The 15,798-nt window shown below is 50.0% G+C and overlaps 1 protein-coding gene across 3 annotated transcripts; it reads right to left on the bottom strand.

Moving 5' to 3' along the window:
- Nucleotides 1–99: 99 nt before the first annotated feature.
- Nucleotides 100–15,103, bottom strand: ppp6r3 (protein phosphatase 6, regulatory subunit 3). 3 transcript variants are annotated; one of them, XM_077022325.1, is made up of 25 exons: nt 14,903–15,102; nt 11,993–12,248; nt 11,639–11,872; nt 11,294–11,480; nt 11,030–11,167; nt 10,518–10,583; nt 9,884–9,996; nt 9,543–9,656; nt 9,306–9,435; nt 8,444–8,596; nt 7,617–7,772; nt 7,464–7,528; nt 7,192–7,307; nt 6,631–6,716; nt 6,449–6,535; nt 5,611–5,657; nt 4,605–4,659; nt 4,274–4,404; nt 3,575–3,696; nt 3,127–3,298; nt 2,849–2,937; nt 2,573–2,762; nt 1,224–1,340; nt 954–1,040; nt 100–626 (listed from the first exon to the last, which is right to left on the bottom strand). In XM_077022325.1, the coding sequence occupies exons 2-25, from the start codon at nt 11,998–12,000 to the stop codon at nt 575–577; spliced, it is 2,715 nt and encodes a 904-aa protein (XP_076878440.1). In that variant the 5' UTR covers nt 12,001–12,248; nt 14,903–15,102; the 3' UTR covers nt 100–574. The 3 variants fall into 3 exon arrangements, with proteins under 3 accessions (XP_076878440.1, XP_076878438.1, XP_076878441.1); XM_077022323.1 differs by having other exon boundaries at nt 5,611–5,708; XM_077022326.1 differs by lacking the exons at nt 100–626; nt 954–1,040; nt 1,224–1,340 and adding an exon at nt 1,377–2,262 and having other exon boundaries at nt 5,611–5,708; nt 14,903–15,103.
- Nucleotides 15,104–15,798: the final 695 nt, after the last annotated feature.

A 15,798-nucleotide genomic window follows, 5' to 3' on the forward strand; every position in this document is an offset into this window, starting at 1 on the left:
ATTTTACAAATAATATCTGCTGCAAAATAAACCTTCTGGATATTAAAACCACACCCCTCACAATACAATTAGGAATAAAACAGACCATCAGATTGCCAATTTACTTTTCATGGTAGCTGTTGCTTTTACTTGGAAATTAAATAGCAGATTTTGTGCAAGAGAAAAGCCCATCAAAACAGCTTATCTTCAGGTCACACGGTGTGTTCCAATCAGTCTCGTTTGGTTACTAAATCTCCTTTCTGTATACATTGTTTTTTTGTTGTTGTTTTTTTTATAAAATATTTTATTCATACAATCTTTTTTTTAACTATAGCAACATTTCTATTAACTTTGAGTGGCAAGATAGACAGATCACCTCATTAGAACAATAGTATATAAACGAATGCAGAAAAAAAGGGGGGGAATCAAATCCATTAGAGTACGTTGCTCTTCAGACAGTTCGGGTTCTCTGTACAGCTGTCTAATATGAATATTGCTGGTCCTGATCTGGTGAAGTTAGCACAGCGCCGGTGGTAGCTGCTCTGCTGGCTGCCGCCCCCTAGTGGTGGGAGCGTGTGTGGCAGGAGCAGAATCCTCACACGGGGCCGTTGACCACGGTATCGGGGGAGGGCACCTGCTGCTCTATTCTGGGGGTCGAGAGAGAGGAGTCACTTAAGGCTCTGGTCGAGGGATTTATTTTACTGTTCCCAACATCCACCATTACCCCACAGAAATTTACACCACTTAAGACAACTCGGGGTCCCCGTACAGACATTAGAAGTTAAGGAAAATGGTCTTATTTCACTGTTCACCGACAAAACGAAGCCAAATTAACACCAGGCTTCATTACATCTCTGGCAGCCTGCGGTGTGGTGCGGAGCCCCGCGTGGTTGGAGGTCCACGCCCGAGAGCGCCGCCCCTCACACCCGCGCGTCCTGCGGCTCAGAGACAGCGGGAGGTTCCTCCGTACTTACTTGGCTTCGTCCATGGGAGCGGCGTTGTCTAGAGGTCCGTTGAGAGCCTCACACACGGCCTTCGTGTTCTCTTCTAAGTGCTTTGCACTGTCAGACGGAAGTGGGAGAGCTGACTCAGTGAAGCTAATTGTGCTGGAAAAGGCTCCAATAAACATTACGGCCAGTCGGGGGGTTGAGTTGGTGTTTATTTCAGTGTCGGGAGGCACTACAGCGGTTCACAAAAGTCCCGCACCCCCCCCCAGCACAGCGGCCACGCGCGCTGCCTCTTACCCTGACTTCTGACAGCTGCTGGTGGGCGGGGCGGACAGGGGTCTGTCGCTCTCTCCGCCGTCACCCACCACGTACTGGGCAGACGAGTCTTCAGAGGTAGATCGCTTCTCCTCCTCACTGAAAGAAGGCAGCACAACGGTTTTACAGGGCTCCTCCCCCTCCGCACGCCCCGTCCCGCCTCCGCCCCCACAGAACACACACGCGCGTACACGCACGAGGGCCGAGTCAAAAGCAACACTGGGGTAAACAAAACGTGAAAATGAGGCTCGGAGTGGCGAAAACAAAGACGATGATAACGACACAGTGGGCAGCAGACGGGGAAAGCGGAGAGGAGGGCTGAAAGTGACGGGGAGGGCGTGTCCGCAGAAAGGGGGCGTGTCTGCAACGGGGACTTTTTTTGAAGAAGGACACGAGACGACAAAATGCAAAATGATCGGGTGTGGGCTGGGCGCACCAGCAAGCCGTCGCCTTAGCAACAGGATTTTTGAAACTCCAAATGGCTGTGGAAGATTGTGTTTCACCAACTGTGAAGCCTGTGGTCACTGGAGTAGTTAATACGTTTTTGGCTGTAGTGCGGAGGAGGTTTAGACCAACAGCAGACGTAGCCATGAACCCTGCGGTCCAGTTCAGATTTGAAGAGAACGTCCCACAGCCGCCGTGGTGTTACGCACGCCGGCCGGCCCGCGGAAGCCAGGGCCCGCTCATGAGATACGTGCCGAGGCAGTAGTATAGACCAGAGGCGGCAGTATAGACCTGCCCACAGACCGCCCACACCAAAGACCTCCCCACACCAGCAGCTCCTCTCAAAACTGCTCAACTCTCCTATAATTCTGCGGGCCAGTGGGGGGTTTCATACTATCGGCGACCTGTGCGTCCGACAAACATGCAAATGAAGATGAAGAAATAACCAATGAAACAAAAAAACAAACTAACGGAACAGGATCAGAAATCTGAACCCAACGGCCGACATGAAGACACAGACGGCAGAGGGCTGCCCCTGCCCCTGATTGGCTGTACATACCGATAAGATTTCAACACCCTGAGTCCCCACGCACGCAGAGAGAGAGAGGAAGGGCACGTGTAAGGGCTGCTGTTCAACACTGAAGGAAACACTTGTTTTTCGAAGCAGAAACAGACACTGGCTCTGTACATGGCGACATTAAAAAAAACACACAGTACAATGACACACAGCTGTACATTTCAGGAGCCCCGAGCGAGTGGGCGGGTCCCTGGCCTCGCTGCGGGAGGGGCGGAGGGAGGGGCGGGGCCTCATGCGGAGTGAGGTGAAGTCAGGCTTGGGGGGGCGTGATGAGGGGGCGGTCCTGCGTAGGAAGGTAGGAGGGGCTTACCTCTTGAAAACAGCCGTTTCGGTTTTGGCATCTACAGTAAGGCTGAGAGTCTCCTTCATGGAGCCGTTGGTGACCGTCTCCGTGACGCGGTCCCCGACTGGCTCCTCCTCCGTGTCGGACCCGCCCCCGCTCTTCGCCCCGGGCGACACGGGGGTGTGGGCGGGCTCGTCGGCAGGCCACTGCTCCGCCCCTGCAGCAGGTGGGAGGGTTTAGCGGCTGATCCGGAGGGCGCACGGCTACGGCACAGACGCCAGAAGGGGCGGAGTTTGGGCTCACCTGCAGGTGCATTCACACCCAGAGGGTCCATCGTCTCCGCACTCGTCTCCATGGCTACTGGAGAGTTGCTCCTCAGAGGGTCTTTGGGGCTGTGGGGGGAAAAAATTAATAATAATACTTAAAAAATTAATCAAGGAAGGACTGAGCCTGGCGCACACACAGTACACCACTGGCTCCAGCACATGAACATTACAGTCATTCACACGTAGACGTGGTCACAGCAGAGCAGCTGGGGGGAGGAGCCTCCGGGCAGCCAGGGGGAGGAGCCAAGCCCTCACCTGACAGGTGTGAAGCTGGAGAAGTCTGCCCAGCCTGTTTCCGTGGCTACAGTGTTGGTAGGCGAGTTCCAGGTGGCAGGTTCAGTCAAAGAACCGGGGGAGGAGAGGGGCGGGGCAGACACTCCCCCTGTATCCATGGGGATGTCATCAAAGTTGGCTGTCCACACCGGTCCTGGAAGGAGATGAGGGAGGCGTGTCCTCAGTGAAGGGGCTGAACAACTATCCCCACACCCTCATGTACCCCGGGGCTGGCCTGTTCACACACCCCTCTGGGCCCCTGCTGCACCTCTAAATGTCATTTTATATTAATAAACAAAGATCTTCTAATAAGAATTTCTAGGCTATTTGATCATTTTCTAAAAAGTTAATTTTAAAATTATAAGTCATTATTATAATTATGTATCATAGGATATAACCTGAGTGTGTATGAGGTGTGTGTGTTTCTCACCCTCCCCACTGTCCACTTCCATGCGGTCATCATTAGTAGTATTCACCGCCTCAAACGTGTCACGCTTCACCTCCTCGTCCTCCGAGTCTGTACTCTCCTCACTGTCTGTGCTGCCCGCGCTCCTGAAGAGAGAGGGGGGGAGAGGGGGAGAGAGAGAGGTAGAGAGGTAGAGGGGTAGAGGGAGGTAGAGGGGTAGAGGGAGAGAGGGAGGGGTAGAGGGAGAGAGGGAGGGGTAGAGGGAGAGAGGGAGGGGTAGAGGGAGAGGGGTAGAGGGAGAGGGGTAGAGGGGTAGAGGGAGAGGGGTAGAGGGGTAGAGGGAGAGGGGTAGAGGGGTAGAGGGGTAGAGGGGTAGAGGGAGAGGGGTAGAGGGGTAGAGGGAGAGGGGTAGAGGGGTAGAGGGAGAGGTAGAGGGGTAGAGGGAGAGGTAGAGGGGGAGAGGGAGAGGTAGAGGGGGAGAGGGAGAGGTAGAGGGGGAGAGGTAGAGGGGGAGAGGTAGAGGGGGAGAGGTAGAGGGGGAGAGGTAGAGGGGGAGAGGTAGAGGGAGAGAGGGAGAGGGAGAGAGGTAGAGGGAGAGAGGGAGAGAAGTAGAGGGAGAGAGGGAGGGGTAGAGGGAGAGGTAGAGGGGTAGAGGGAGAGGCATTATCTGACTGAGCCCTTGTGTTCATAATGAACGTGTTCTGCGTGTATGCGTGTGCTCACCTGGGACGTCTCTGCACGTCTTGAGGAAACGTCACGTCTTTCTCATCCCAGATGTCCTCCTCGTCTGAGCCAGCGTCCTCAAACTGCTGGATCTTCTCCTTACAGCAGGCCTCGAAAAGGGCCATGTTCGCCTGCAGGAACACACACACACACACACACGCGCGCACACACACAGTAAAAGAAGCAACTCAGTAAAGCACACAAGGTTTCCACCCACAGTTCAGTTCACAAGGTTTGCAGAGGAAAAGACATTTTTGGACAGCTCCTTTATCAGGTCTGATGAAGGACCACTATCCCAACAACTCTGTCACACACACATGGACATACTTACACTTTCATTTGTATTCAAGGAAAAATTGATGTCTGATATTCTATCAAAGGGAATACTGCAAGGTTGAAAGAGAATAGAGTTCAGTTAGGCGACATCAGCTGGTCCCAGCATGCACCACCCCACCCACCCACACACACACACACAAGAACAGCACCCGTTCATTCATAGTAGCACTGATACATCACACACAGAACAAGACGAGCATTTGATCCCCGCACAGCATAACACAGCTATGAATTATTAACTGCCACGACCCCTACTAGTGACATACTGGGGAACCGTGACACCGTTTTACTTGAAATGATATCAGATTTAAGACAAAAGGTACAGTAATAATTGCACAGTTCAGAAGAGGGATCTCAAAGCCTCCTCTTGGGATTATCCAGCACAAACAGAACTCACTGGAGGCAGGTTTAGTGTCTTTGTAGATCGACAAATCATCTCTGTGTGACGTGTTAGATTTCAGTTGTAGATGAGCTGTGCATAAAGACGTCCAGATGGAAGTTTGGAGATCCCAGGGTGAGAACATGGCCATGCACACACCCCTCAACTTGAAATACGCCCCTAAAACGGCTGATTCAACAGACCCCTCCCCCCTATTAGACCCAATCACTACAGAAGCAAGCCCCTCCCACTCAGTAAAAACCCAAACTCCACAATACAACAGACCCGTCCCACCCAGAAATGATCACCCGTACAGAAAAATTACAATCAACCTTCCACAAAAGCCAATCCCTACACCACAAACCAATCCCACCACATCCCAACAGGTCACACCCCCTTATAAAAACCAAACCCTTACACCACAGATAGCCCCACCCTCTCAGTTAAACCCAAACCCTTACAGTGCACAAGACCCAGGTTCCAGACACAGACCAAGGCCAATCAGGCAGGGAACTGCAGCCATGGGGCATGACAATGCCACTTTAGATCAGGCACAAGGCCTGTGTTTGGAAGAAACAGCGCCCCCTCTGGCAAGACAGAATCATGCAGCTCAAGTACTCACTCCACAACATCGTCCTGATCAGCAAACTCTTCGTCGTTGAAGCCAAACTGCTCAATAAAATTGGACGTCATTTGTTGCATCTGATAATCAGAAAAGGCCTGGCCAACCCAGGAGCAGCGATAATGATATAAACTCAACACTACAGGGCAAGCTCACACATTTCAAACAGTCTGATTCTTAAAAAAGCAGTCTTAAACTTAAAAAAGACCAAGCAGCAGCTAACGGCCTACTTTTAAAAGACTGACCGTGTTAGTGTTTACTACACACAGGAATTTATACTCAACACAAGAATAAAAGCTTAAAAATGTAAATACTTAAAAATGATTATTTCTGTAGTTAGAGGAACAGAGCTGTGAGTAGCATGACGTGGATGGTGGAGAAGCGTGTGAGGAACGACCTCCACCTAACTGCCTGATCCTTTCTGAGCCTCTGAAAACACAGGGCTGTAGTAACAACCACCAAATCCACCACTAACCACTCAAGCTAAGAAACGCCAGCGTGAGGATTCGCTTCCATTTCCACGGCGCACTAACAGCCAAAGGACTGTTCAGCAGAACACGCTAGCTAGTCATCTACCATCTCCACCATCGTAACCACAGATGCCAATGGCGGTTATTCTGTTCCATGTTAGCTTCACCGTTAGCTGTTGCTTAGTCTTAAAATCGTGCACACCAGTTATGAGACAGTGAGAAACATCATTAGTTAAAATAATGAAACGTTAGCCTCACTAGGCATTGAATTAGAATAGAACATACAGTTCACTGAGTGAAGTTGACAGCAACGGTCACCCATAAATAAGCAAGACGCGAGAGCCGAGCTCGACCCAATCTGAACTTACTTGTTGCAGGGAAGAGTCGTGGTGAAATCCGCTGTCTTTGAAATCTACCTCATCATCACTGGATGAATGAATATGATGCGTGTTGACCTGCAGAAAGACGGACAACGTGGGCCTAATGTAGCACGTGGGACGCTGGTTATCACACTGAGATCAGCTGTGGTGAGCGGGCTGATGTAACGTACTAGGTCTACAGTGTTTTTCTTGTTTGTGTCGGCTAGCTGCCCGGATGTGAAGGCTTCCCATCGATCCCGCTCGTCCTCCTGGAGCTCTGGAACACAGGGCACGTGCGGTCAGGACTACCAGCCCAAAAAACTACAACAACCAGCAGTCAGGACTACCAGCCCAAAAAACTACAACAACCAGCAGTCAGGACTACCAGCCCAAAAAACTACAACAACCAGCAGTCAGGACTACCAGCCCAAAAAACTACAACAACCAGCAGTCAGGACTACCAGCCCAAAAAACTACAACAACCAGCAGTCAGACACCCACAGCAACAGCACTGGCAGGTTGTGCTCAATAAAGCTACAGACCCATGTACTCAAAATCACTCAACAGTGTTGGACACAGCACTATACCTGCATAGTTAACATACTCATACCTATATAAGCAAATAGCTCCATCAGAGTTACTAAAGACAAAAGTGGGTTTCCATCACACCACACATCAGTGGACACCCGTGGAACCCTGGAGGTCTGGGTAATGCCGAGCAGTGGAAGGAGGTGGTGGGGGTGCGAACACACCTGAGAGTAGCTGCTGAATCTGGGTGCCGTTAGGCCCCTTGTCACTGTTGTGCACTATAGAGTTCGCTATTCTGGTTAGGTGCCCCATGTAGCCTCTCCTACGCCCCCCCTCCATCCTGCAAAGACACCACACATTTGATTTGTTTAAATCAAACAAGAAAAGCCTTGAAAAAAAGTGTGGGTGTGTGTGAGTGCATGCGTGTGTATGCGTGTGTGTGAGTGCATGTGTGTGTGTGTGTGTGTGTGTGTGTGTTGGAGACTGTGCTACTCACTGCTCTTTCTCATTAGAGCTCCAGGCCTCCAGGATTCTCTGGATGAGTCTGCACTTCTGAAAGAGCTGCAAAAAAAAGAGCAGGAGAACTGTAAACAGCACGCCACACACCAGGGAGGGCGAGGGTGTGTGTGTGCGTACACCCAACACTCACGTGTGTGATGAGGATGTTTTCTCGGACGGGCTCTTTGTCATCATCCCTGTTGATGTCCGTGTCGCTCTGGGTGGGAGGCATGGCTAAAATCATGGCGGTACAGATTTCTACTTGTATGTGGAGGAAGTTGTTCCATATGTATTTGAAGTACATATCCTGTAAACAAAAACACTTATTAGAAAAGCAGGACATGGAATGTTTTAAGACAACTTATGTTTACAAATTCATTCTTTAACATGGCTCGTTGGGACGAATGTCGTGCCGAGGACGGCGTGGGACTGTGGGGCGTGTGGAGGACGGCGTGGGACTGTGGGGCGTGTGGAGGACGGCGTGGGACTGTGGGGCGTGTGGAGGACGGCGTGGGACTGTGGGGCGCGTGGAGGGACGGCGTGGGACTGTGGGGCGCGTGGAGGGACGGCGTGGGACTGTGGGACTGTGGAGGACGGCGTGGGACTGTGGGGCGCGTGGAGGACGGCGTGGGACTGTGGGGCGCGTGGAGGACGGCGTGGGACTGTGGGGCGCGTGGAGGACGGCGTGGGACTGTGGGGCGCGTGGAGGACGGCGTGGGACTGTGGGGCGCGTGGAGGACGGCGTGGGACTGTGGGGCGCGTGGAGGACGGCGTGGGACTGTGGGGCGCGTGGAGGACGGCGTGGGACTGTGGGGCGCGTGGAGGACGGCGTGGGCGTGTGGGGCGTGTGGAGGACGGCGTGGGCGTGTGGGGCGTGTGGAGGACGGCGTGGGCGTGTGGGGCGTGTGGAGGACGGCGTGGGCGTGTGGGGCGTATGGAGGACGGCGTGGGACTGTGGGGCGTGTGAGCAGGACTCACCAAGATGACTCCCAGTATGTTGAGGTTGATGAGTTCCTGGTTGATGACGTGGGTGCCCGTCTGTAGGAGGGTTGCTACGAGTCTCACCACGTTGAGCCGCGTGTTCCCCACCGGGGGGTCCAGCACCCCCCACGTGGTCTTCAGCGGGGCTTTCTGATCACAAACACATGCCAACCATGAAGTACTTTACATGAAAAACAGACAGAAGATCCCACTTGGTGAACTCACGTGAGGCCGATAACAACCTGCTGTGTGAAAATGTGCGATGTGTCAAAAGATCTTAAATGCTGTTCATTAACGTAGTATATACAGGCCTAGAATAATACAAAAAAGTGGATGTAGCACACAAGCTCCTAGATGGAGGCTGAAGCAGTGAAGATGCGGAGGGGTGGAGTACAGGACTGAGAGTATTCACCTCCACCCAGCCCGAGTGTCCCTATGTCCCGCAGCTCAGTGTCCCGAACCACACTCTTTCAGGAACATCAACTCAGCACACAAAAATAAGCAGGCTCTCATATATAAATCAACACATCTGAATAAGATATTCTATCAAATCTGGCCTCCCGAGAATACCACGAGTGCTCTTGTTCTGCTAGAAATACACATAAAAACCACTCACATACCATTTATGTTTATTCAAAACCATTCTAAGTTTTGGCCTTACTCTCGACTCACTGTCCTTTACGTACAGTGAAAACCAAGATATCCTCAACAAAATGTGCTAAACAGAGAGAAGCCTCTAACTGTAGAGGTCAGTCACGTTGCAAGCCCTGCTGGGGGTGGACGCTGCTGGGAGCTCTTCAACACCGACTGAGATGTTTTCATACCCACTAGGACCTCAGCCTGGTCCAGCACAACTCACCTTGGGAGGCTCCAGCAGGAGCTGGTGGAAATCTTTCAGACGGGGTCGGACCGCCTCCAGGATGCTCTGATTGACAGAGAAAGACGGGTGGTTGAGGCCGGGGGGGCAGAGCTCCAGATGGCCCTCGAACCTGCCACAAAAAGAGGAGGAGCTCCGTTAGAGAGACACACCCCCTCCTGCACAGGAGTACAGACGCACAGACGTGACTAAAACAAGCATGTGGACGGAAGCCCTTACGCTGGTCTCCTCGTCTCAAAGAGGGTGAGAAGAATCTGGATCACGCTGACTATGGCCGACTCGTTCTTCTCTTTGTCGAAGATGTTGGAGAGGAGTTGCTCAACAGTCTCCTGTCTGAAAACGGAACATCACACCACCGTCAAAAGGACACACCCACAATCCCAGTACAACACACCCACTGTGTCAGAGGACACACCCAAGGCAGACCACCCAAACAACAACAAATCTTTAAAGAAACAGTCGGGGGGGAAAAAGCACACACCATGATATTACGTTTTAAACGTAATAAACAGAATAAATGACAAGTTGAGTGTATGATTTCCCTGAGGGGATGGACGTACTTCTCCAGAGTGGCCAGCAGGGGGTCGGGCTCGGAGGAGCCTTGTACCTGAAACATCTGATCCCTACTGAGGCGAATGATCTCGCAGAGAGACTGGGACGCGTTTGAGTGTCTCTGTGTAAGCAAGCAAACGGACAGGACTCATATTAATAACCTTAAACACCGATTCTGACAGTGATGGCCTGCAATGCTGTGTGCAATCTTTTAAATTGTTATAACTAAACTGACCAATCAGAATGCCATTGCTATAGTTGCAATTCAATCAAACGGGCCACATCACGACCACAGAACAAGTCATCTTGATTAAAGCTCATGACAAGCAAGATGTTATCAAAGAAGCAGAAGAAATGTACAGAGAAGTACAGCAGAAAGGCCAAGCACTGCCTGAACCTCTCTGCACAGGACAGCTGCTGGTTATGGACATGTAGAGTCCAATTTGTTCACTCCAAAGGAGAACTGTGAATTTCCAAAGCTTAATTTAAATCTTGGCCACAGACACACATATATAGATACATACATACATAAATATAGGTATCTGAGAGATGATGCAATACATATCAGAACTGATGTGAGGATGTACTGCAGTAAATATGGCCTGGGTTCATATGTGTGGGACAGACAGGGTGTTGACTTACGTCCTCGTCCTGGGAGGGCTGGACCATGTCCACTAGCCTCTGGATCACCTTCTCCTCATTCAACCACTGCAGATCAACAGGTTCAGGGTTAGAGGAGCCTCACAAACACGCAGCTTAATGTCGCTGGTCTGGTTCTCCTGTGACTCCTTAGGAGAATTTTTTTAACTGGATATTATCATAAAAGATTAAATGAGGAGGGGGGATGGTAGAGGAGGGTGGTGCGGTGGAGATGGGGGGATGGTAGAGGAGGATGGTGCGGTGGAGATGGGGGGATGGTAGAGGAGGGTGGTGCGGTGGAGATGGGGGGATGGTAGAGGAGGGTGGTGCGGTGGAGATGGGGGGATGGTAGAGGAGGGTGGTGCGGTGGAGATGGGGGGATGGTAGAGGAGGGTGGTGTGGTGGAGATGGGGGGATGGTAGAGGAGGGTGGTGCGGTGGAGATGGGGGGATGGTGCGTTAGAGGAGGGGGATGGTAGAGGGGGAGGGTGTGGTGGAGGAGGAGGAAGGACTCACATTTAAAACGTCTTGTCTTAGCTGCTGAGGCTCAATGCAGGTGAGCATCCTGAGCAGGAGGTCCATGATGGCTGAGGTTCCTATGTGTTTGATCATTACATCCACAAAGTCTTCTCTCCTTCTCAAGAACTCCACGATCTACACACACACACACACACACACACACACACACACACACACGATTGGTCAAAACTCTAATCTGAACGTAGTTTCGCTCTGACTCAATCCAATATAATAATTACACTAATAAGGCCACGCCCACACCTGCTCAGGCTTTCTGCCGATGAGGATGCTGAGGACTTTGCTGAAGAAGCTGGCCAGCAGAGGGTTGAGGGGGGGCTCGCTCTGTAGGAAGCCATAGAGCTTCAGGAGAAGAGCGTCATCTTCACCCAGCCTGTCATTTATCTGCCCCACGTCTGAGGTAAGGAGCTCACAGGATATGTTGGGGTACCTGGAGTAAAAAAACATTACACAACGTAGAGTTTTACCTCAGAGTGGTGCTCACAAAAAGGAGACGATGGCATGTGCTGGAAGTTGGCGCTGGTGTCCCATCATAACAGGGCTGTGAGCAGTGTGCTAGCACAGGCTAGCATGCTAGCATCAACTCACTTGTATTTGATCTTCTCCTCCATGTCCTGGCTGGGCTCCTGGGTGATGAAGCGCACCAGGTGCTCCATGCACTGTGGCCGCACCAGGAAGTCCACCAGCTTGTGGTTCTGGGCTTTGCACTCCTGCAGAACGTCCTCTTCGTCCATGACCTCCGTCAGGGTCACGTCCTCCTTGTCCAACAGCGTGTCGATGTGCGACGTCGTATGCAGGTCAAACTTCCAAAACATGGTGCTTCTGTGGGACAAACGAGCACGACGTGACCATCCGACGCCGCCTCACCACCAGCAGGAAAGATAAACGTGTGGTCAGATAGCGTTTATGTCCGACCATCTGACCATCAAAGCGGCCAAATACCTCCACATGTTGGGTAGCGGTGGAAGGGGTGAGAGTGGAAGGTGGGGTGTGTCGTGTCGTGGTGTGTCGTGCACAGTCTACCTGAGTGAAACACGGCTCAGAGGGTAAAATCTCTGATTAAAAAGAAAAGAATTCTTCAGCTCTTTGGGATGTCTGGCCCATTCCAGGCAGTGCAGGCAGCAGAGAGGTTCTACAGAACAGGCCGCATGCAGCGTGCAGAGAACGCCTCTGCCCCGGCTACACACTCAACACACACCTGCAACACACAACGGCACCATTAGCAGGTAAGAACTACCACAAAGCAACACAACGCACACTTGGAACAAAACACCAGGGTTAGCAGGTAAACTGTCATGCCCCCGCCACACAACCTCTAACCAAAACGTAGCATTTTTAGCACACCATGTTTGTGACCATATCGATACGGAGAGAAACCTGAATATTGCAGAAACAAAGCTGTACAAACTTTTCCCCCGTGAAGGACATCCCTTAAAAGGACCCATCTGAAAACAAACGGGAGCTGTTCTGAACAGCAGGCTTCCTCTTCGCCAAACACCACACAGGGCGGATTTGCTGAATATCAATCTGAACAAATAAAACCAGCAGAGGACACCGAGCCTGTCCACTGTGATGTTACCGCCACAGTAACAGTGGAGAGATCCCCAGCTTGGCTCAGTTGGCTACTGTGATGAGGATGCGAGACTCTTTGGCCCATTGTAAAGTATTGCTACCTCTTGCCACAAATAGCTTCAGAAGTTTCTTTCTGCAGGGTTCGTGTCAATGAGACACTTGACTAACTTTTCCCCAAGTAAAAATGCAGACTTCTGTGATTCTAGCATTCTATACATTTGCAGTAACAAAGAGGAGAAAAAAATATGAGAGAAATCTATTTGTGTTGAACAGATTTTCATTTTCAGTAATTTTTAAAGACCAAATCAATGATGACCCAAAGAGCACACCAAAAATATACAATGTAATAATTAAACTATTATGACATTTTTCAGTTTTGAAAGGAAATATTTAATCAAATGACTAGCATGTCTCAAACATTTATGGTGTCATCTATTCATTAATTCGTCAAAATACAGAAAAGGAGCTTCTTTTACCAACAGATATAAATGTCTTTCTCCTTGTAAACGTGAAAAATGTAACATATTTAGACAAACACACAGAGGCAATTTCATCTGTATAATTTTAGGAAATTAAGCATCATCTATATTGTTCTGTTGGAAACTCTTAGTATACCATTTAAATGCAGCACACCAACATAACATACACTACATTAATCTTCTCTGGTCAACTGACACCAACACGATGGCTCATCTGGTGAAATCAGACCTCTCTGGTGCAGTTAATCATCCTGGCCTTCATTCATCTGGACGCCACATTAACAGGCCAGTCCAGCATCAATACACATGGCTTTTCTTCAGGAGTGAAGCAGAAAACAAGCCACCAGGTTAAAGGTTACAAAAACAGCCATCTTGATGGCCATGCAAAGCCAAAAGGAAGGAAGGCATATTAATAGCCTGTACGAGGCTTGACCAGACAAAGACCGCATATGCTCTTCCAGACCACCGCAAGAACACGCTGCTTCTAGCTGCTGAAAAGGCCAAAGCCAATCAGCACAATGGTTAAAAACCGACCTAAAAGTGAAACACACACTGTGCATAATAACTACTTCATTAAAAGTTACTTCTAGAATCAGATCAAGAACAAAAACATGAACTTAAAGGTGCTAAGCACATGACCAAGTGTAACCATTACAAATGTCACAACCATGTTACAGTTTCTGGAAACACATGTTTATGAGAATTAACTGTAAATTCAACTGTAAAATAATAGTATAACTAAAACTCTAAAACCTGGGGTGTGTTGCTGGAGTTCCTGGACTTCTCAGCATCACTAAACGGGGGGGGGTGTTATGAAGACACCATCTAGACATCTACAGTGTACATGTACTGCTCGGTTTAGACAACAGTAACAGGGGGGGAATCTTTCCAGCATTTACATACGTTTACTAACCAAATAACGAACCGGGCACACCAAGAACTGCGCTGTTGCTTTAACCCACCCCCCTCCACATAGGTGCACCAGCTTCAATCTGGCAAACTAGGTAACTCTCAACTGGTTAGCAACTGGCATGTTCATATCATTTCATATAATTACGCTCCACCTAACAAACGATACTAAACGAGCCATTTAGGTGATCCATCTAGCTCGCTAGTCTCCACACGAGACAGATGGACGAACAGACATTTCAGACAGGAGGACGTCTAGATATCTTGGGGGCAGCCTGCTTTCCTTTAGTCGTGATCTACAGCGTTAGCTGCACATCTAAACGTGCCCAGTGGGAAGATTAGACTAGCTGCCCCCCCTCCCACACCCAGAGACCCACAATTACCATAACGCCTGACTAGCCAAGCTAGCTCAACAACTCAACCGAAGGGAGGAAAACGGCTGTAGCTATTAACTTAGTCACCTATACGCTAATGTTGATAACAGAGTTATGAAATATTAAACGTATAAACACACCGGCTGCCCGACTAGTTAAATTACTCTGAATTACCCCCAATATGCCCTTTTCGACAGGGCCCGGCATTAGCTAACGCTAGCTGACTGCTGTAGGGACCTATGTAGCTAGCTTAGCTTACGTCTTAGCTTAGCTAGGATGAAGTACCAGGAAACGAACCGGGCCGCGTTTAGCCAGGACGGCGAGCAGGAGACTAAACGCGGTTGTGAAACGGCCAGTCAGCCGGCCAGCGCGCCTTCTGCCCGGCCCGTCCTCCCGCTTCCGCATGCGCGACACTCGGAGGACGCTGGAGCTCCGTTAGCATGTTAGCTAGCTCCGCTCGCGCACCTCAGCACTCCTGTCGCCGATAGCGAGAACTGCACGGAGGAGCGAGTACGTACCGATTAAGATCCGTGTGCCGCGAGACGCCGACATGAAGCTCGCAGGACGCCTAGCTAAAAAACAATCGTCACCGAAATAAAACGGGTACGAACATGCGGGTGTTGGTGGGGAAATAAAGTGTCGACTAGAAATACTGTCAGGCGCGAAAATATACACCATCAGAGGGCACTTTTCAAGATGGCGGCGTCAACTTCACCTGCCCCTTCCCCCACCAGATACACGACATGTCATTCAAACGGACTGGCGCACGCTCATTGGTCGACGTGCACGTCAATCACGGCGTAGCCATTTTAAATGTACGAAAACACACCTTATTCACCAGTTTAAGATGTACAATAAAACCAAGGCTACATGTAATACACGTTGTACTACTTTATCGTCAACAACAGTTTAAATACGTGTTCGCTGAAGCATTTGTAGCACAAATGCTTTTCGAACACACCCATATCAACAAGGACCAGTAAGATTTCCGGTTGCTATAAGAATCTTCATTCTGATTGGATGATACATTTGTAATCATGCGAAACTGCCGTCTTCGAAACTAAAAGTAACCACGTCTAACTTCATATTTCATTATTCGGAGGTATCTTGAGATTGAAACGTCTTACCAAGTTCTTGAATGCGAGTCATTACGTTCCTGGTAAACCGGTCAAATACTCTCATAACCGAGAACCCACTTGTACGTTACTATAGTTCCCCTAAAGAACAGCCGTTCCACATTTAGTTGAGCTCGGGTTTCGATTCGTCCTGACCATCACATTGGCTTGTTTGCAACGCCCTAGCAACAATGACACGTCAGTATGATTGACACGCCTATGGTGCAATCAGCAGCCAGAGAGATCTGCAGCAGTGATCGCTGTGACAAAATGGTTAGACCAGACTAACCATAGATTGT

The sequence above is a fragment of the Brachyhypopomus gauderio genome, chromosome 11 (genome assembly GCF_052324685.1).
Source record: "Brachyhypopomus gauderio isolate BG-103 chromosome 11, BGAUD_0.2, whole genome shotgun sequence".
Lineage (NCBI taxonomy): Eukaryota > Metazoa > Chordata > Actinopteri > Gymnotiformes > Hypopomidae > Brachyhypopomus > Brachyhypopomus gauderio.

Bases quoted from the DNA above. Each gene is read 5' to 3' on its own strand.
- ppp6r3 (XM_077022323.1), bottom strand. The intron at 11,168-11,293 runs GTGTGGGCGTGG...GTGTGTGTGTAG, and splicing joins TCGGCAGAAAGCCTGAGCAG to ATCGTGGAGTTCTTGAGAAG. The intron at 4,660-5,610 runs GTGAGTACTTGA...TCAACCTTGCAG, and splicing joins GATCAGGACGATGTTGTGGA to TATTCCCTTTGATAGAATAT.